Source organism: Maylandia zebra, linkage group LG12 (assembly GCF_041146795.1).
Source record: "Maylandia zebra isolate NMK-2024a linkage group LG12, Mzebra_GT3a, whole genome shotgun sequence".
NCBI lineage: Eukaryota > Metazoa > Chordata > Actinopteri > Cichliformes > Cichlidae > Maylandia > Maylandia zebra.
Genome location: NC_135178.1, coordinates 31,451,049 through 31,473,424, shown reverse-complemented (window position 1 = coordinate 31,473,424; position 22,376 = coordinate 31,451,049). Strand labels below are relative to the sequence as shown.

At 41.6% G+C, this 22,376-nt stretch overlaps 1 protein-coding gene across 16 annotated transcripts in view; it reads left to right on the top strand.

Annotated features, from left to right (window-relative positions):
• kcnt1b (potassium sodium-activated channel subfamily T member 1b) overlaps positions 1-22,376 on the top strand; it is a 74,878-nt gene that overhangs the window by 48,654 nt on the left and 3,848 nt on the right. For 6 of the 16 annotated variants that reach the window (XM_076891100.1, XM_076891097.1, XM_012923437.4 and 3 more), the window contains 14 exons: positions 249-462; positions 1,573-1,678; positions 1,835-2,007; positions 2,981-3,052; positions 5,833-5,967; positions 6,663-6,774; positions 7,017-7,112; positions 8,236-8,337; positions 8,708-8,791; positions 8,892-9,020; positions 9,486-9,506; positions 9,704-10,001; positions 13,324-13,386; positions 17,705-17,789. In XM_076891100.1, coding sequence (XP_076747215.1) covers positions 249-462; positions 1,573-1,678; positions 1,835-2,007; positions 2,981-3,052; positions 5,833-5,967; positions 6,663-6,774; positions 7,017-7,112; positions 8,236-8,337; positions 8,708-8,791; positions 8,892-9,020; positions 9,486-9,506; positions 9,704-10,001; positions 13,324-13,386; positions 17,705-17,789 — 1,690 coding nt within the window. Of the gene's footprint in view, positions 1-248; positions 463-1,572; positions 1,679-1,834; positions 2,008-2,980; positions 3,053-5,832; positions 5,968-6,662; positions 6,775-7,016; positions 7,113-8,235; positions 8,338-8,707; positions 8,792-8,891; positions 9,021-9,485; positions 9,507-9,703; positions 10,002-13,323; positions 13,387-13,629; positions 16,176-17,704; positions 17,793-22,376 lie in introns of those variants that run through there. The other 10 variants (XM_076891101.1, XM_076891102.1, XM_076891105.1 and 7 more) reach the window with 6 other exon arrangements.

Sequence of the window (22,376 nt, the reverse complement as noted above, 5' to 3'; positions counted from 1 at the left end):
TATCATACATCATAGGGATATATTTACTGACAGATATGCTAAGTCATTACTATATGCATGCTTTTCATGGTAGATGGTAGCTTTGTGCTTCAGAAAGCAATACATTTTCTCCTCAAGGTCAAACTTCTGAGACTCAAGAGAGTAGTAGGAATATTACAGGCCAAGATAATGAAAAGTCTCAATATATACATAAAGCTATTTCTATATAGCTTTACAGTTGTGATAATATAACCCAACATGATTTCCAGGCACCGTAGCCATTGACCTGCAGCATCCCGATCCTCCTGAGGAAACCGGCAAACTTGCCCTCCCAACAGAGAATGGAGCTGGAAGCCGCCGACCGAGCATCGCCCCCGTTCTGGAAATCGCTGACTCCTCCTCCATCCTGCCCTGCGACCTCCTCAGTGACCAGTCAGAGGATGAGACCAACCAATCAGATGAGGAAGGCTCTGTAGGTTCAGAGTAAGTTTTTTTTTTTTTTTTAAACTGAAATGTGCCCGTGGTATCCTTTGCTCTGTGCTTGATTGATCTCACCTCCCCTTCTCTTCTTTGTCTCTCAGCTGTTGTAGGATCAAAGATGGATGAGTTTGAAATAGGCATGTAATCAGTGTGTCGTGATGCTATTAGATGTGAAGTACTAGTGATGAATGTGTACAATCATGTCAGTGAGGATAGCACTTTTTCTCAAGTGAGGTTCTTGTATGGTGTCCCTGTATTGATTGCTGCTCTTAGCGCTCATTTATCAGTTAGCCAGGCAGAGTCACCCTGAAAGGGTTTTAGCACGTCAGATGTAGGCCAAGGCCCATGTGCTTTATTTTCTCCGTCTATGCGGTTTCTTAAAAGTGAGATAAGTTCAGGATAGATTAGGTACTGATCCCTCAGCCCATGAAAACCAACAGCTGTTAGACCCAGACAATGGTGAGTTTCATAAAGGTGGACCTAACATGGTCCTTCTGACCTGTGTGCCTCCATTACTGCACCCGTTGACGCTTCAGTAGTTTTTCTTTTTTAAGAGTTGTCAGTGCCGCATAGAAGAAAATTCAAGGTCCCACAGTGCCATCGTGTGGTGATCAGTAGGTTTACATCTATGATCAGCTGGAATTTCTTTTATTGGCAAACTAGAGGGCATCGTGAAACTCATTAGGATAATTGCAGCTGACCCATTACAAATCAAGGAGCACAGAACCAAACGGACACACAATCAAGACTTGATTAAAAATAAATAAACTTTGTAATGGAATTAGTCCTTCAGGCTTATAAACATCTGTAATTATAGTAAAGCAGCTGCAGAATCTAATAACAAACTGAAAAGAAGAAACATTAAACTGGTGATAATTCACTTAGTTTATATCATAAAGTAGTGATGAAAGAAGGAAGAGGGAGTTGGTGATGCTTACAGAAATTTTGTAACAGTAGAAGCCTCTTCAGAATCTCCTTAAATAAAGTTAAAAATTAACAGTCGCATAATATCCTAAAATATGTCACCGCTGATATTTGCCTGATATTTCTTTAAAGCTTTAAAGGTGAGTTCTTTGAGTGTTTAAGTGTTTTTTTCTGTTTCTTTTCCACAAGCTTTGTGAAGGGCTATCCCCCCAACTCACCCTACATCGGCAGCTCTCCAACCCTGTGCCACCTCCTACCACAGAAAGCTCCGTTCTGCTGCCTTCGCCTCGACAAGGTAAGACTCAATGAAAACTCACAGTACAAAATCAACGCTTTTTTTAAACATCTGTTTTATCGTCGTGGTAAGTAACTGCCCTGTGGTTTGTTTCCTAAGCGCACAGGAATACTAGACCTTGACTACATTTCTGTTGAATTGTCTGTCTCCATCCAGGGCTGCACACATAACAGCTTCGAGGATGCCAAGGCATACGGCTTCAAGAATAAGCTGATTATAGTGTCTGCAGAGACGGCCGGAAATGGTCTCTACAACTTCATCGTCCCTCTGCGGGCTTATTATCGGCCCAGAAAAGAACTCAACCCCATAGTGCTGCTACTGGACTACCCGTAAGACTGTTCAGTCTAACATCCAACACATCCAGACCAGCGTTTATTAGATTTCCTGACAGTGATGCGAAAGCCTAAAGCTTTTCAATATCACAAGAATTTGAGAGTCTTATAAAACTTGTTTTTTTGTGTGCTTTTTAAGAATAGTTGATGATGATATAACCAATGAAGGAGGCCCTCTCTTTGTTACATGGATGTCAGTGTTACTGCACAGTGTTGATGAGACTGGTTTATCATTATTGCAGTGCATGGACTTCTCTATAGGATCATTATTTTAGCAGTTTCAGATGTTACAGGCAGCAGATTATGGTGCAGGCATGAAAATGACAGCAATATAATATCTCTATAAGGGCTTGCTTATTATACCTGGAAGGATATACTTGTTAACCTAGCCCCAACATTGAGAAAAAGCTGTGTACTGTATATGATTAAGTTCACCAAACAGAGAACTGGAGTGAATTTCAGGATTTACAAAAAAAATTATGTTTGCAATTTAAGAAATTCAGTCAATCAGTGGATGACAAAAGATGAAATTATATTTTTTTTTTTATCTCTGTTTCTTTTTTCTCTGCATTATTCATAGACGTCTGCAGTGTTTGTATGTTAGGGCATGTATATTTTTGTGCATGCATGTTGCAGTGGTCCATTTTTTCTGCTCTAACCCACTGCGGGCTTCATTAACTTTGACCTCATTTCTGCAGTTTGCTGAAACAGATGAACGATAAAAACACAGGTCCAGGAAAACAAAGTGGCCCCCTCAGGAATTTAAATGTCAGGCAGTTTTTTATAAATCCTCCAAATGCATTGAACAATTTATTTCTCTCTTAATCCATAATGAATTCAAACAAATCTTTCCTGCCCTCATCAACAGGCAGATTTCAGGAAATTACTTGTACAGTTTCGTAATCTGTCACTGGGGTTTACAAAGATAATTAGTGTGGGATGCTCAATTCATGTTTCCCGTTTCCCGCAGGCCAGACAACCATTTCTTAGAGGCCATTTGCTGCTTTCCAATGGTTTACTTCATGGCCGGCACAATTGATAAGTAAGTGTTTATATTATAAAAGAAAACGCACTCGGTTAATCACCTAGCTTAATGTATGAAATAATTTTTCATCCAGCCAGCAGAAGTACAGCTCCAGGACATCTTGGACATCACAGTTACACAACAACTTAAATGCACTGTAATCTTTAATGGCTCTTGAACACATTTGCTGCTGATTTGATTTTGTGTTTTATAGGCACATTTGAATCAAATGTAGCAGTTTGATTGCAAACTATATAATACATTTTTAAATCATTTTAATCTTTTCTGTGTTACCTGAGGAAGAAGACAAAGATGCTTGTCAGTGACGTTCAAACGTGCATCTTGCAGCTGTTACTTGCAGATTTTTGAGCTGGAACAAAGCAAGCACTCAGTGTTTGACTGAAGCAGGGAAAGCAAGTGGTAGTTAGTTTGAACCTAGTGATTTAAAAACTTCACTAATGTGTAATTAAGCTGTCAAGAAAAAATGGCTTCTTTGCAAACAAAAATGAATGAACAATGTAAAGAGGGAGTCACCATAGCATTATAGTCTAAACATTAACAAAAATAATAGCTTTATGGAGACAACTGTACATTGAAACCTAACTTTTAGTTCTGCAAATATGATTCTTTTAGTTGAGTCATGGAAAAAAAACAAATGGAAAACATGCAGTTGAAGATGTGCTGCGTTTATTCAGTCCCGTAAACCAAAGGCGTGTACTACGAAGCTGGATTTGTAACTCTGGTTTTCAGTTTCATGAAGGTAGTTCACCTCTTACTGGTGTGCATCACCATGGTAACTTATACTGAAGATCTAACCTGCTTCGGGGCAGGTTGTACTCGAGACGAGAGCAACAGGCACGAAAGTCCCGCCAACTGACCAATCAGCTCTCTGGAAAATATTCTTAGAAGCAACTTAAGTTTTTAAATGTTGACTGCAAACAGTTTTACAATAATTATTCTAAAAACTTAAATTTATAAAAAACAGGAGACCTGTTTCTTGAACTTGTATCAAATTGTTTATAACCACATTCGACTTCTGTTTTTAGATTTCTTTCTTTTCATTAATCGCCATGTTGCCACAGCTAAAAGAATAAAAACTCAAACTTTACTATGCACATCTACATATTATTTAATGAAATAACAGTAAGAATCTCAGCTTCCTCCATGTCTTAAAGTGCTGACTATGTAATGCTGCTTACAGTCAGCATTTTTGTTGGTTTTGCTTTCTGGGTTTATGGCTAGACTTTATTAATATACTTACCATCACTAAAAGCATATTTGTAGAAGCACGTTTCTTACTAAACTACTCAATAGTGTTTTCCCGTTAGATGCTCACACCACTAATTTGTCTGCTGCAGCTGTGTTGCTTTCAGCCAGCATTGTGTGTTTAACCTCCAAAATTACCAGTAGACTCGTCCATCAGACGGTCAGGCCTGTCAGATGCTGCCAGTGCCGGTCGTCTCATGTGAACATACGAATAACTAGATGGTTAAACCCCAGTTTAATCTATCGAGTTGATAAAACCTTTCATGCAACTACTTTGTCTAGTTCTTGATGTTAGATGTAGGGTAAGCCAGACAACAGAAATATATCCTGGGTATGTTGAATGTGCTTGGTAGTGCACGTCAATTCTGACAAAAAATAAATATATTTAGTAACCACTAACCTCTATCTAAAACTTGTTTTTGCAGTCCAGCTCATTATAATTTATTCATGCATAAAAATCCACTTAGTAAACTCCTCACCTTCTTGGTCGATGCAGATTTGGACATCATAAATCCAATTTCTGTCTAAAAGAGGCAACATTAAAATGTTTAAAATGAGAGAAATGTGCCATAAAAAAATCAGCTCAATTTGAATTTGATGGGAGCAACACATCTCAAAAATGTTGGAACAGGGCCGTGTTTACCTCTATGTTGCATCTGCTCAGTCTGTAAAACTCTATGTAACTCTGTGTAGCCTGTAAAACCTGTATGTAACATTCTGCATTGATAGTGGCATTAAAGATATGCATGCTGACAATTGCATGTGCACTAATGTGCACCACACTACATAGAGACGTGCATATTTTTGAATGGAGCTCTGATAACAAGCAGAATGGTCCCTCTGCTCTTTAGTTCAGAGGACGCAGCATCCATGTTTGCATCACAGAGGTTTAACCTGGTGAACTATTTTAACAGACAAAGATTTCTGGAAGTGTTCCTGAGGCCATGCAGGCATCTCCATGACAGCCGCCTGAGGGTCCGAAGACCACGAACATCCATTATTAATTTTTGCTGTTTTGATGATGTTATGTACTGTAGATGATGAGATATTCACAGGAACATATTGAGAAACATTATTATGAAATATTTCCTAAATTTATAAGCACTGTTTTTTGCAGATTAGTGAACCTCTACCCTTTACTATTCCACAATGCTCTTTTTTTAAAATATATATCAAATCATGTTACCGATCTGTTGCCAGTTAACCTAATTAGTTGCAAAATGTTCTTCCAGCTGTTTCTCTCATTCACACTTTTTTGAAAGGTGTTGCTTTCTTCAAATTCAAACTTGACTAATATTTTTCATGAAATAGGAAAATGTCTCAGTTCACACATTTGTTTTATATGTTTTATATATTCTTTAGTGAATACAATGTGGGTTTATCAGATTTGCAAGTCATTGAATTCTGTTTTTAAATTTTACATGATTCCAACTTTTTTGGAGTTGGGGTTGTATTTACTATATTACTCTTATATTTACCGTTTTCTAACATGTCATAACCTATTAATCACTGCTGCTTTCTGAATGGGACAGCTTGGACAACCTGCTGCAGTGTGGTATCATCTATGCTGACAACTTGGTCGTTGTGGACAAGGAGAGCACTATGAGTGCTGAGGAAGACTACATGGCAGATGCCAAGACCATCGTCAATGTCCAGACAATGTTCAGGTAACATAGAGCGTGCTTTAAAAACTCAAAGGTGTCCTCCCACCAGTCTCAATTGTTCTCACTCCCCCACTCATCTTATTGATCCAGGAACAAGTTCATTAAGTTCATCTCAGCTTCTCTCCTCTTTGTGCGCTTGGCCTCTGTCTTTCTCACTTTGCAGAGAAAAAGGTTCATGATTTTATGTATTTTGTGCCTCTGTTGGGGAAGAGGTGTCATGCTTGTTGATTACTGTACTAAAGCATTTTTCACAGAGACAGCTGTCGTTGAGAACATGTTGGAGTTCTCGTTAGCTCTTGTTAACATGCCCACGTCTAACAAAACCAGAGTACGGCAATCGCACTTAACACAGTGAATTTTGGGGAGTCTAATGTTTTTGACCACAGTATAGATCGCCTTGTGCGAGCTCACCCTTGTTATGTATGAGTCAAGATTCTGGTTTTGGCCCAAGTGTGCACCAGATTCACTTAATTAATGTCTTCGTCTGTTCTTACTGCAAAGCCAAAGAGCAAATATAAGCTTTTAGAGGGGGTTTACAGAAAGGCAGAGCTCATCTCAAAGACAAACTACAGCTGCCAAAGCTGTGAAACTGCAACTAAAATTAAAAGCATTTATCACTGCCACACCATGTCTCTCTCAACACAAAGCATTTTGTCTTTCCACTGACATCCCTCTCACTTTATTTCCTCCACACTCAGGTTGTTCCCCAGTCTCAGCATCATCACTGAGCTCACGCATCCATCCAACATGAGGTTCATGCAGTTCAGAGCCAAGGACTGCTACTCACTCGCACTCTCCAAACTGGAAAAGGTGAGTGTTTCGTGTTCAGTGTCTTTGACTTAGATCGTTTTATTTTCTGGACAATCGAAAAATATCTCAGTATCCCAAAGAGAAGTGTAAGCACTTTGGGTTGTGCATTATAACTTGCAGCCTATGAAGTCTTCTTTTCTTTTTTTTTCTTTTTTTTTTTACCTTTTTGCACTGTATAAACTCATCTGGCCAATTTTTGTGTACACTTTGCTAGTTTTAAGTTGGACCCAATTTGCTTTCAGAACTGCTGTAATTCTTCGTGGCATAGATTCACACAGCTGCTACAGATTTGGCTGCACATCCATGATGACAATTTCCTGTTCTACCACATCCCAAAGGTGCTGTATTGGATTGAGATCTGGTGGCTGTGGAAGTCATTTGAGTACAGTGAAGTCTTTGCCTTGTTTGAGATAATTTGAGCTTTGTGACATGGTGTGTCCATGTTCTGGAAGCAACTGTCAGAACATGGTTACGCTGTGGTCATAAAGGGATGGGCATGGTCAGCAACGATACAGCAGGCTATGGCTTTTAAATGATGCTCAGCTGGTACTAAAGTGCCAAAGTGTCCCAAAAAATATCCTTCACACCATTATACCACCACACCAGTCTGATATGATATGCAAAGCAGGTGGATCTATGCATTTATGTTCTTTACACCCATTTTCTGAGCACACCATCACCATTGCAACAGAAAACCAGACTAATCAGACCAGGCAGTGTTTTTTTCAATATGCTTTTTTTTGGTTTAGCTTCACCACAAATCTGTTCTTAACTGTCGATAGGGGCACAAGGTGCTGCTGTAGCCCATCATCTTCACATTTTGTTGTGTTGTGCATTCAGAGAAGCTTTTCTGCATACCTTGGTTGTAACAACTGGTCATTTGAGTTACTGTTACTGTTGCCTTCCTATGAAGCAGCGTGGCCATCCTCCTCTGAATTTTGGTATCAATGAGCCATTTTTCTCTTTTTCAGATTATTCTATATAAACCCTAGAGATGGTTGTGCAGGAAAATCCCAGTAGATCAGCAGTTTCTGAAATATTCAGACCAAACTATCTGGTAGCAATACCCACACCACATTTAAAGTCACCTTTCTTCCCCATTCTGCTGCTCAGTTTGAATTTTAGCAGGTCTCTTGACCATGTCTACATGCCTAAAATCACTGAGTGTTGCTGCTTCAATCAGCCGAATAGATTTTTGTGTTAACAGTTAGTTTAACAGCTGTACTAAACAACATGGTCGGGTGAGTTTATATGACATTTAAAGAGTTAGCTTACTTTCCAGGAAATCAAATAAACCCATTAATAATTTTTGTCACACTTCAGGCCTCTTGTGAATGAATGCATTTGTTTAATGCAGTTAAATCATCATTACTAACAGATAAAGCTTGTATGTATCCCCACTCTTTCTTAAATCTTTTTTTGGCTCCTTTTTTTTGTTTGTATTTTGTTTTTTGCTTCCAGATAGAGCGTGATAAGGGCTCCAACCTGGCTTTCATGTTCCGGCTGCCGTTTGCTGCAGGCAGAGTGTTCAGTATCAGCATGCTGGATACACTACTTTACCAGGTGGGATAACAGACTTTGAACTAGTTCGTTATGAAATAGTTAAATATAGACCTGTCTGTCAGCGATTTCATCCTTAGAATTTGTGCTGCACTAGTTCCTCTGTCTGAAAGTTGTCTAAAAAGGTAACGGCTGTTACATCAGTATTTCCTAGTAAGGTGCAGTTTATTGTCTAAAGTAAATGTGGGGTTTTTTTTACGTGTTTAAGCCTCAAATGAATATCCTACAAAAGAACATTTGTGCCATTAAATATTAATGAGCATAATGCACAGGATAAAATAATTTATTGCAGGTGTTATAAAGAAAACTTCCCCTCAGAGCAATTGCAAAATGTGTTTGCGAAAGCTTTTAAACTTATTTTTTTAAACCACAGTCATTTGTCAAGGACTACATGATTGCCATCATCAGGCTTCTCCTTGGTCTGGACACCACGCCTGGTTCTGGGTACCTATGTGCTGTATGTGGAAATTTACTTTTGCATCTTACCAAGTGATTTGTGCATTTTAGTAATTTCATCTGTGATGTGCAGCAACTTTATCGTCAATCTCTCACTTCAGATGAAGATCACAGAGGAGGACCTGTGGATCAGGACCTACGGCAGACTCTTCCAGAAACTTTGCTCCTCCAGCGCTGAGATTCCCATCGGGATCTACCGGACCGAGTCGCATATGTTCTCAACCTCAGAGGCAAGTTCACTTTGATCAGATACTCAGTATCTGAGTCCTGGTCTTGGATTTGGTGTCAGCTTTTGCCTGTGGTTTGAATTCAGCTACCATCTATTAATCATTCCCTCCTTTAGTTTTTGCTTGAGTCCTTCTCCTTTGATACTCTTGCTTATTCTTCAGCTTGTATGTCCTATTCCCTAAATTGCCTTTCCTTTGTTTGAGGCTGCACATTTACCATTCATTTCTTAATACAGATACATTCCAGCTGACAGAAATTCATGTCAAGCAATGAAATTAGATTTATATTTTTGACTGACTCTCACATACTGCTATTAATACAGTTATAAATAAATAAAATATTAAATACAGCATATGTAAGCTTCCATATGCTGATGTTTAAGGGTTCGAACATTTGTTTGCTCTGAATGCCCTCATCTTTCATTGCATCTCTTTTTGTTTGGATGTCTGTCTGTCCTTGTATTCCAGTGCAGGGACAGTAATGCACAGGTAAGGTCCAAACAGGCTTGATTCTGTTTATTACGTCAGCTGACTCCTTTTTGCTTAAAGCAGGCAAAGTAAAAAAAAAAAAAAAACCTTACTGGTATTTTTTTTTTTTAATATCAAAAGTTTGTTTGCTTCTTATTCTTATAGTGCACGCTTTCCTCACAGAATCCAGCATTCACATTTCCATCTTACCATTCCAGTCTCAGGTGTCCATCAACGTGGAGCAGGGTGAGGAGCACCGTGATCGTGGAGGATCCTGGAAGGAGAAGACGGGCTACAGAAACTCCACCACGAGTGACCAATCGGAGCACCCGCTGCTAAGGAAGAAGAGCATGCAGTGGGCTCGGCGGCTGAGCAGGAAGAACGTCAAACCGTCGACCAGAGCGGAGCGCATCTCACAGCAGAGACTGAATCTGTATCGGCGCTCCGAGCGACAGGAGCTGTCCGAGCTGGTCAAGAATCGCATGAAGCACCTGGGCCTCCCCACTGTGGGATACGGTGAGTGGAACAGCTGATGTTATGATATATGAGGATATATTGATGCTTTAGGTTGAAAGATATTACTCAGTATAGCTTATTGTATAGGACTAGATACAGTTCAGCTGCTCTAATCAGTTATTTTAATTAATGATTGTATTTCTTTGTATTTAATTTGTAAATATTAGTCATAATGTCCCAGAAAATGAATAATAATGCTAATTATAATGTTTGTTGCAGATTGGAGTCTCAGTTCTGTAAACATGACTTTGAGGTCACAGAAGCTTTGGATGCAGAAATCCTGTAACTGGTTGAGTTAAATCGCAGTGAGTGAAGCCTAAGAAAAGTCAAAGAAGGAAACCTTTAGTTCAGAAGTCACAGACATTCAAGTCCACACAGCATAGTAGTGTGAATCCAGCTATAAAGATCTGATTAAAGTCATATAAACTGAAAGCCCAATTTCTGAGAGAGGGTTTTTTGAAGGGTTCAATTCAATTCAATTCAATTTTATTTATATAGCGCCAAATCACAACAAAAGTCGCCTCAAGGCGCTTCATAGATACAGAGAAAAACCCAACAATCATATGACCCCCTATGAGCAAGCACTTTGGCGACAGTGGGAAGGAAAAACTCCCTTTTAACAGGAAGAAACCTCCGGCAGAACCAGGCTCAGGGAGGGGCGGCCATCTGCTGCGACCGGTTGGGGTGAGAGAAGGAAGACAGGATAAAGACATGCTGTGGAAGAGAGACAGAGGTTAATAACAGATATGATTCAATGCAGAGAGGTCTATTAATACATAGTGAGTGAGAAAGGTGACTGGAAAGGAAAAACTCAATGCATCATGGGAATCCCCCGGCAGCCTACATCTATTGCAGCATAACAAAGGGAGGATTCAGGGTCACCTGGTCCAGCCCTAACTATATGCTTTAGAAAAAAGGAAAGTTTTAAGCCTAATCTTAAAAGTAGAGATAGTGTCTGTCTCCCGAATCCAAACTGGAAGCTGGTTCCACAGAAGAGGGGCCTGAAAACTGAAGGCTCTCCCTCCCATTCTACTTTTAAATACTCTAGGAACAACAAGTAGGCCTGCAGAGCGAGAGCGGAGCGCTCTAATAGGGTGATATGGTACTACAAGGTCATTAAGATAAGATGGGGCCTGATTATTTAAGACCTTGTATGTGAGGAGCAGGATTTTGAATTCAATTCTGGATTTAACAGGAAGCCAATGAAGGGAAGCCAAAACAGGAGAAATATGCTCTCTCTTTCTAGTCCCTGTCAGGACTCTTGCTGCAGCATTTTGGATTAGCTGAAGGCTTTTCAGTGAGTTTTTTGGACATCCTGATAATAATGAATTACAGTAGTCCAGCCTGGAAGTAATAAATGCATGAACTAGTTTTTCAGCGTCACTCTGAGACAGGATATTTCTAATTTTAGAGATGTTGCGCAAATGGAAGAAAGCAGTCTTACATATTTGTTTAATATGTGCGTTGAAGGGTGCGGTATGTAAGCATCTTATTCTAAAAGGATGCTACTAGCCAGCTAACCCTGTCCATCTCGTCTCCCAGTTTCTGCTAGCTGCTCAGGTGTGGTGGTTCTTGATGTCATTAAGTGGCTGCTCATAGTCCTTGTTGCTAAGAACTGGGGGACCTGAACCCTGTGGATAACTGATTTATGATGTTGCCACAAAAGCACCCTGGCTATTTGGCACAAGAGACTAATCAGGCCAGGCCTGTGCTCTTATTATTCAAAATATTTATAGCCCCCTGAGAACCAGCCTATTCATTTATGTCCTCTGTAATGGATGTTTGTTTTGGCGTCTATATCTTTTGACTTATTTGAGCTACTTACGACGCTTTTTCTAGTAGTGAAAATGGTGAAAATGTCACCCCAGATGGATCTCTTTAGGCTGCTTGTTTTTTAATGATCCAAAAACCAAAGATTATACTACAGAGAATTTTAGAAGCTGGGACAGGCTAAAGATTTTATTTTTGTATTGTTCCTGAACACTGTAATCTGCTCAGATCAAGAATAGCATGTGACTGATTTCATGCCACAGGCAGTTACACATACAGTGCCTTTGTTATCACTGCCTTATGTGAGGAACTCCCATGAGTTCCTTGATTAAACACGGGTACCATTACTACATACAGCTGCAGAATGAGTTCTTGCATTTGTTTGAGAACACTTGTTGCCTTTCCTCAGTTGCCTACTCTGTTACCACCTGTTGGTTTTACTGGGCTTTGCTCTGATGCGTAATAATAATGATATTGACCATCTCAAAGTCTCAAAGTCACATATCTATGCACCACCACAAATTTCATTGTCACTGTGTTATCAGTTTAAATCGAGATATAATAAACTGGCCCTGTTAGCCTTAATAAGATTGCACGTACTGAATCAATGGGCCGTAGCATCAGCTGCAAAAGTACTTTCTGAGCCTGGTGGTGAAGTATATTCATGAGCTTAAATTTTAGAAGCAAGGACACTCTAGAGTCTGATAAGTTCAGGTTTCAGGATCAAGTTCATGAGATTCTTTTGCTTCACTAATTGATGCTTCTCTCAGCTGGTTAAATTATTTCTGCAGTGCAAGCAGCTGTGTTTGAGAAAGTTATTTAACCCTCCGATCTGTATTCCAGTCATTTTTGTTTTCTTTTACCTCATCTCATTTCCCATGAACACATAGTAATGTGAGGCTTGTTAGTACAGATCATCGACATTGCACTGCATCGTCACTGACCTTCAGAAAACCTCATTTTCTCACATCACTTTCACACCCATCAAACTCCTCTTCCGTGTGTCATAACTCAGACGCACACCACCTCGCAGTCATGATCATACCATCATGTGGATGTGAACACATCACGCATGAGGATGCAGGAGCACGAACCTCGTCTCAGTTGCATTCAAGACTGCAATTACAGAGTGAAATTGCCTGCATTCTTTTCAGTTCACTTTTTCTTTCGTTTTTGCCTCCTCCCAGCTTCACGGCTCAAAACAAAAAAGCAGAATCATGCTCCAGATGTGTTGTAATGTGTCAATTAAATACGTTTCAGGAAGAACTCCTGAAGTTCAAGATCTTCTAAAGAACCATGAATGTCAGTGAGGATTTCTGCAGCAGGATGTGACAGATTAATAATTTGGAAGTGATTCTGTGCACACACTGATGCATGGCCTCTTTGCATTGCTCTCACACTTTTAAGAGTTTTTTTGATTGTTGTTTTCTTTTTTTTGAATCTGCAGATGCTTTTGCTGCCTGCCTGATATTTTTTTTGTTTCTTGTTCTTGTTTTTTTTTTTAACCTCCTTTCTCTGCCTCTTCTGTCTTCCTTCCCCTTTTGGCTTGTAGAGGATGTTTCTAATCTCACTGCGAGCGATGTCATGAATCGAGTAAATCTAGGATATTTGCAAGGTAATTTGTGTGCTGTTTATAACTCATTTGCAACATGTGAGTGATTACGTCCACCTTGTGGAGAAAGGAATTTGTCCTTTCGCCAGCATCCAATGAAGAATAGCATTTGCCCACCAAAAAGAATGCTTAACTGTAGCTGTTATCTTATCTCTTTAGTTATATAATCTGTTTTATTTGACGTATAACTTGAGTACAAATGAATACATTAGGACGTTGAAGTTAACAGTGACTGCCGTTGCTTAGAGTTGCAGGCCATTTCAGAGCACCCGTATTCAGAGGGGACCAGGCTGTCAGGTTAGCTGGTTGATCACAGTACTGCAACTTTACTGCATGAGTGTGAGTGTGCGTGTGTTTTTTATGTGAGTGTGTCCCCTGCCAGAGTCAGCAGTAGGTCAGCAGCAAGTCTCTCACTCTACTCTCTCCCTCTCTTTTTCGATCTCTATCTGGTCTTTCTGCATTGTGTTCCTGTGAGGTGACGTCCCAAATGGCTAGAGTACTGCAGGGCATCAGAGTATGGCTTAAAGAGTGGAGCGGAGTGCATTATGTCTGTGGATGGAAGGATAGATTGTATTCTATAAATGTATAAAAGACGACGAGTGTCGGAGGTGGTCTGATGTAGAAAGTAAACATGTTGGAGGAAGCGGGGCTCTTTTCCTCCTCCATGTCTGTTACTTTCACATGTCAGTGCACCTCAGAGTGTATTAACTTTATGCCATGGCCACTTCCCCAAAGAAGTCAAGTTTGAGCTGATTGTAGTCAGTTTGAGCTCTTTTTACCTCTCAGCGTTTTTGCTCTGGTAATATATCTTGTGGTTCTGTACTCCTGCACACTGGAGTGCTCTCAATTTTATTTAAAGAGCAACTTAACATTCACCAAAAATATTGCTTTTTTAGCGACTTCCAGTGGTTTAACTTCTCGCTTTAGTGTAGTTATGGAAAATGTGCACGCCAAGAGCACTGTGTGGAAAGAATAAATATAGAGGGAGGAAATAAAAATCAGAATATAAAGGCGGGTGATACTGAAAGACTGCAACACTCTGCTGGCAGGGTGGAACAAAATTATTCCAAAGATATTTTCCTTCACTGCCGTAACAGTGAAAGTCTTACAGCGGTGTTCGATTGGGTTGAGTTCTGGTGACTGTAAGGATGATAACATATGTTTCACACACAGACTCACTATAATGTGGACATTATGCTAGTGGCTCTTAAAAGCAAAGCCAGCAAGGATGTGTCATCTCAGTATTAGCAGGGGGCAACTCCTCTGGCTCCAGAAAGAAATCTGATTGTAGAAGTCTGTAGGAAATGACCCAAGTGCTCTCTGGTGACTTCAGAAAATGCTTTTCTAATGAGTTTACAGTCGTAATCGATGGTTCCAAGTCTTATTTAACTCAGCACATGTAAATTATGGCCCCCATTAGAGCCTGAAAGGGCAATAAAACCAGGGTATGCTTTCAGACAGGCCTGCCTCATGATTGGAAAATCTCTTTTGAATGTGGAGCGTCCTTTAGTTTCTAATTTTATTTTTAATACACAGTCTGTGGATTGACAACATTTTCATACTTATAAAAGTGCTTTGTGGTCATCTTGTTTGAGGCCAGCTTTTGAACCATAAAGATAAAGGTGCTCCCTCAGAACAAATGATGACGCACGGCATAAAAGAGGATCGAACAGGATTCGGTTCTTTTCCTGTAATTTGTTTCACACGTTTGAGCTAAAAATCGAAGGTTTCTAAATTAGAACAAGACCAATCTATAGTTATTTTAGTGCCACAATAACTAAATGACTACATCCTAAATTGCTACATTAAAAACTAGGATTTTGATTAATGGGAAAAAACACTGACCCTAATAAATGGGAATAATAGGAACGCAAGCAAAAAGAGACCAACTTAAACGCTGACCAGTCCAGAATCATGTTTCCAGAGTTGGATAATTACCAGTGTCAGTATATTAAATATAATATTTAAATATTCACACTTCCGTAGCATGAATAAGGCAGGGGTCTAGATCATCTTTATTTGTTGCTTTGGGGGATTTTAAGCTGTTGATTCCAAATTAGTAGCATTAATAGGAGCAAAACTGTTTAAAAAAAGTATACCCTCTAACATGAGCAAAAGTAAGCATTGTTATAACTATAGTTATGCTGGATTACAGAGCCACAACAATAAATCCTTTGCTTTTCTTCAGCTGGTTACCAATTATATATCTGCCGCCATGGTATAACCCATATTTAATACACTGAGTAGTCTGCAGTAACGATGTGTGGATGAAGGGCGAACAGAGAATTACCGTAACTGTAAAGTGTACCTGAATAGATGAATAGATGAAGCAGCAGGTTGACCTCTTCCACTCTCACACTCCCAATGTGCTTTGCTTCACTCTGTTTGGTTTGAGTCGCTCTGCGTTTGGTCCAGTCTGACGGATGCTGGAGCATGTTCCTCTCTGTCTGTGCGTATGTCACATGTCAGTCGGGGGGAGGCTGGGTTGTGGTGGTGGTTGGGGGGGGTGGGAGGCTGAGTGTCGTCAGTTAGCATGGCAACCTGCCGCCTTAGCAGCCTGTTGGTCCCGTGTGGAATGCGCAGGACGTAAAAGGAATGCGACTTAGATCGATCTGTTGCGTAGCTGGGGACGCTGTCTGCATGCTGGCTCCGTTCTGAAGCTGCGCATGGGGTGCCATTTCAGTCAGCAGGCAGCATGTGGGCCTCCCCTTATTCCACAAAGTGCCCTGTCAGTAACGGTTAGACCTTCTCTCTCTTTCACCCCGCCTGGCTTTATAAAGGGCCACAAGCAGGTGGGTTTGTCACGGAGACACACGTGCCCTCCTTTTCCTTCCTCCGCCCATCACACGACACAAGTAGGAGACACTGCCGGAGTGCAATCACCACACATGCATGCAGACATGATTAACACACACACACACACACACACACACACACACACACACACACACACACACACACACACACACACACACACACACATAATATGACTCATCTGGAAAAATAAAGGTTAAACTCTCATAGGTTTCCTCTCATAAAATCTAAACTCTTCATAGTGCAGAACAATTTCCTTGGCCTAACTGTGTTGTTGAAGCAATAAAAGATGTTTGTTACAACTGTTAATGTTTTTAGTGTTTATAACAGGATGTAAAGGACTGAATGGGGGAATTTAGCAATTTATGAGTATCTTTAAGTGGTTGATTTGAAAACGAATTAAAATGCTTTTCAAATAAAAATAATAAGATTTTCTAAATCAGTTTAATATTTTGTGAAATATTAAATTTTCTAACAGTAATTTATAATCACATGGTTGATTTATTGTTCAATTAGCTTGTTGCAGACTGGAAGAATTGTTTAACTATTAAAGTGAATCCGTCCTCGTCCCCAGTTGTCAACGTCTGGTACTTCCCCTGCAGTACTCATCAGAATCTAATCAAACTTGCACACACTGATCGCTTAATGGGTCCTCACCCAAACTGTGATCAAGGTTGAGGTAACATTGGTCGTTTTACGTGCAGCAACCTGTGAATTGTTATGAATCTTGAGCCTACGTCATTTACATCCTGGTTAAGGAACTAGTTAAAGGTAGAGAATATATGCAGGATTGATTTCTTCTACAAGAAATTGGTGAATATGGCAAACTGGACTCTAAAGGCTTTCAAAACTCTTTTGCTAGTCAAATTTTATTATACATCTTTAAAATATACAAACCATAAGAACTTTGAATACTGTGTAAAATGTTTAAAAAAGGAAGAACTGAATGATGAGCCCAGATCAGTCACCCATTGAAAACATTTTGCATTAATGATAAAAAATAGAATAAAAGACATCCTGTATAAATTGATTATGTGAAAAAAACTGCGACTGTCCTCCACTCACAGAGTTTGTATAAGTGTGGTAAAGCTGCCCCTGCTCCAGCTATTTAAAATGACCGTGTAAAAATGTCAGATTCTGGAGTTTGTATGTTCTTTTTTCTAATCCCATTTAAATACAGGCTTTACATTACTTAATGACAGGCTTTATTCATGCTAAATGTGTTTAATAAGATCATTTGTTTCCTCATATTAAGATTTAAATGATCATTAGCAGTTGTAACAAGGAACCCTCAAATTATTCCCGCAGTTATTTGCCTCCGATTTTTTGCACCACTTGCTCGTTAAGTTTTACTTTACTTTTGTCCTGACTGAAAGGCTGAAAACAAGGCAGTGTCATATTTTAAATGGATAAAAGGCTCATTTCCTGGTTGATGTTCTGTATAATGGAGGGGGACGAGAGAGGGCTCCAGAGCAGCACTGAAGGCCATCTCTGTCTGTTTCTACAGATGAGATGAACGACCACCAGAACACGCTGTCCTACGTCCTCATCAATCCTCCTCCTGACACCATGCTGGAGCTCAACGACATTGTGTAAGGACCTCTCTCTTTTATCCTCTACACTTTACTTTGTTAACACCTTTGTGTTTTATCTGTGTGTTGTTAGTTACAGTCAGACTAAATTACAATCTAAACCATTATGTTTTTTAGACTGGTCAGCCAACACTAATGGTACTTAAATGTAAATTAAACTGAGTAATAAATTACTGAATAGTTGACATGTGGAGCTCAGCTATGATATACACAAATCAAAATCTTATATATTGTTATTAAAGCCTGGAAATTATAATATGGTATCCATCCTCATATGTCAAAGCATTAACCAATATTAAATATCACCTTATTACCACTTACTGCCACAAGTCATAATATAAATATTAGAATATAAATATATTAAAATATTAGGGGTGCAACGATACACAAAATTCACGGTTCGGTTCGGTTCGATACTTTGGTGTCACGGTTTGATATTTTTTCGATACAAAAAAAATGTTCATGCCTTTTTAATTTGTCATTTATTAAAATTAGAAATATATATTTTAACTCAAAAGTACAGTTTTTAAATTTAATGAAACAAAAGTAATTTAAAAAATAAATCTGATTGAGGAATCACTCATCTTTGGAAAAGAGAGTTTATTACAGAGAAATGGCTCTTTCCAAAATAAAAGCTATACTATACGCTTCTTCTGGGCTATATTCTCAGCAGCATATTGTAGCGGGTCAGGGCTGTTCGGGTTCTGTTTGTACAGTTATGTTTTGTTTATGTTGCCATAGTGACGGGTGACGCCCTCTCGCTGCGACGGTGTGTCCTTCCGGGGTCAGAGGGCGCCCTGTGTGTTGTTCTTGTTGTTGCTGTGCGGTTGCCGCGTTGAGCAGTTAGCTAGCGGCAGTGTTCTTCTGCAGATGTCAATAAACGGCTGTGCTCCCTGGCTAGCTCACGGGAAGCAAGACCAAACGACACCTCCGTCTCCTCCTTGTCTGAGCTCGCCACATTGATGTCAGAAGTGGGATGATGGTGGCACCCCATGTTCTGACCCGAGTGACTTTTCCCCCGCCGGTCGTGACCGGCCGGTGCGCCAAAAGAAGGCACCTGGACATTTGCAAAATGAAAGCAAAAAACAAGCGCAAATTCAAACGCGATTTCAATATGTCACATATTGACAGTGGCTCACCGATGCCAATGACATAATTACCCAGCTACATTTCCGAAAGAATGCAAAAGCATTGACATATATTTTTCTTCCTACAATAGCCCGACGGGCAGGGCAGAGATAGCCCGACTGGAAAAATCGCTAGCCCCCATCGGGCTAGCGATTTTGCAAGCCCTGTGTTACAGGCATGGCCCTTTAAGGATGAAGCCTGATGGGAAATGTATTCGGAATGTGTGTAGCGGGACTGCCTGGTGTGTGTGTATGTGAAGAGAGAGAGCGGAGAAGGGGAAAAAGTAACGGTTAGCTACAGAAGAGACGAAAAGAAAATAAATAAAAGGAATATAATAACTCCCTCGACAGCCAGAGTTGTGTCGGCGATGCTCGCTGTGAGTAAACTGTTTCAGCCCACTGTACGCGGTGTTCGTGCCTTAGAGAAGAAATAAAGTTCGGTGAAGCAGTTTCCTACGCCTCTTTCGATCTTTTTGCTAGCGGAGTTGACCTGTATAGTAAGCTGTTGCCGGCTACGAGTCAGTTACGGAACCTTCAAGTAACTGCCAGAGGTTTCCTTACTACGGTTCGGGGCCGCGGATCTGGCGCGGTAACACCTGTATCTGATTGAGGAATCACTCATCTTTGGAAAAGAGAGTTTATTACAGAGAAATGGCTCTTTCCAAAATAAAAGCTATACTATACGCTTCTTCTGGGCTATATTCTCAGCAGCATATTGTAGCGGGTCAGGGCTGTTCGGGGTTCTGTTTGTACAGTTATGTTTTGTTTATGTTGCCATAGTGACGGGTGACGCCCTCTCGCTGCGACGGTGTGTCCTTCCGGGGTCAGAGGGCGCCCTGTGTGTTGTTGTTGTTGTTGTTGCTGTGCGGTTGCGGCGCTGAGCAGTTAGCTAGCGGCAGTGTTCTTCTGCAGATGTCAATAAACGGCTGTGCTCCCTGGCTAGCTCACGGGAAGCAAGACCAAACGACACCTCCGTCTCCTCCTTGTCTGAGCTCGCCACATTGGTGTCAGAAGTGGGATGATGGTGGCACCCCATGTTCTGACCCGAGTGACTTTTCCCCCGCCGGTCGTGACCGGCCGGTGCGCCAAAAGAAGGCACCTGGACATTTGCAGGACTTTGTGTGGGGTAATGGGGTCGTCGGGGACGACTGACCCCTTAGGTGGGGGCTATGTAGCGGGTCAGGGCTGTTCGGGGTTCTGTTTGTACAGTTATGTTTTGTTTATGTTGCCATAGTGACGGGTGACGCCTTCTCGCTGCGACGGTGTGTCCTTCCGGGGTCAGAGGGCGCTCTGTGTGTTGTTGTTGCTGTGCGGTTGCGGCGCTGAGCAGTTAGCTAGCGGCAGTGTTCTTCTGCAGATGTCAATAAACGGCTGTGCTCCCTGGCTAGCTCACGGGAAGCAAGACCAAACGACACCTCCGTCTCCTCCTTGTCTGAGCTCGCCACATTGGTGTCAGAAGTGGGATGATGGTGGCACCCCATGTTCTGACCCGAGTGACTTTTCCCCCGCCGGTCGTGACCGGCCGGTGCGCCAAAAGAAGGCACCTGGACATTTGCAGGACTTTGTGTGGGGTAATGGGGTCGTCGGGGACGACTGACCCCTTAGGTGGGGGCTATGTAGCGGGTCAGGGCTGTTCGGGGTTCTGTTTGTACAGTTATGTTTTGTTTATGTTGCCATAGTGACGGGTGACGCCTTCTCGCTGCGACGGTGTGTCCTTCCGGGGTCAGAGGGCGCTCTGTGTGTTGTTGTTGCTGTGCGGTTGCGGCGCTGAGCAGTTAGCTAGCGGCAGTGTTCTTCTGCAGATGTCAATAAACGGCTGTGCTCCCTGGCTAGCTCACGGGAAGCAAGACCAAACGACACCTCCGTCTCCTCCTTGTCTGAGCTCGCCACATTGGTGTCAGAAGTGGGATGATGGTGGCACCCCATGTTCTGACCCGAGTGACTTTTCCCCCGCCGGTCGTGACCGGCCGGTGCGCCAAAAGAAGGCACCTGGACATTTGCAGGACTTTGTGTGGGGTAATGGGGTCGTCGGGGACGACTGACCCCTTAGGTGGGGGCTATGTAGCGGGTCAGGGCTGTTCGGGGTTCTGTTTGTACAGTTATGTTTTGTTTATGTTGCCATAGTGACGGGTGACGCCTTCTCGCTGCGACGGTGTGTCCTTCCGGGGTCAGAGGGCGCTCTGTGTGTTGTTGTTGCTGTGCGGTTGCGGCGCTGAGCAGTTAGCTAGCGGCAGTGTTCTTCTGCAGATGTCAATAAACGGCTGTGCTCCCTGGCTAGCTCACGGGAAGCAAGACCAAACGATACCTCCGTCTCCTCCTTGTCTGAGCTCGCCACAATATTAAACATATCAGGTCCCCATAAGGAGAATCATGTGCTAACGGCTGTCTAAATGACTCGGGTAAAGTTTGTAGCATGCATGCTTGTTGTTTTTGTCTGCTTCCACTTGTCTTTGCACTAGGATGATGTCAGTGTAAATGTGCAGTCATATTCGTTGTGTTCCCACTAGTGCTGTCAGCATTAATCTCCTTGAAATGACGTTAACGCCACAACATGGCAAATCTCCGTTAACGAGCTACCCCTGCATGGGGCTAGACGGCCAACACGTTAACGAGCTAACTGCGCTAACACACTAGTTCCCACCCATGTAATTGAGCATTGCGTGGCACATCCAACATACTGTTTTACTTTAGTCCATGACGCGCTTAGCTTCAGGGTCATACGTCACATGAAAACCAAAATAATTCCAAAAGCCAGATCTGAATGAGGGTGGGGGAGGTTCAATTTGCCATGTTGCAAGGAGAGCTTAACTTCTGTCTCGCTAACTTGCCCTGCGCTCTTCCTTCTGACAATGCTGTCTGTGTTGAACGCTCAGTGGATCTGCGCTGACAGTGCAGCCTAGGCGGAGTAGTCGAACGCAGATTCACTGAGCGCTCAACACAGACAGCATCGTCAGAAGGAAAGTTGATAAAATAAATTACAAATTTTGTATTGTTCATACATATGCGTACCGAACCGAAAGCACTGTATCGAACAGTTCAATATCGATACGAGTATCGTTGCACCCCTATAAAATATATAGTATCAGAATACAAATATATTGTAATGCACAGATATTGCAATTTTATTGCTAGTAGGTTATTATTTTGTAACCAGCACATTGTTTTACTATATTTACCCCGGGTTTCTTGAATGTTATTACCCATCCATCCATCCATCCATCTTCTTCCTCTTAACTGGGGCCGGGTAGTGGGGGCAGCAGCCTAAGCACAGAAGCCCAGACCTTCCTCTCCCCAGCCACCACCTCCTCCAGCTTGTCCGGGGGAACACCAAGGCGTTCCCAGGCCAGCTGAGAGATATAATCTCTCCAGCGTGTCCTGGGTCTGCCCCGGGGCCTCCTCCCAGTGGGACATGCCCGGGACACCTCACCAAGGAGGCATCCTTATCAAATCCCCGAACCAC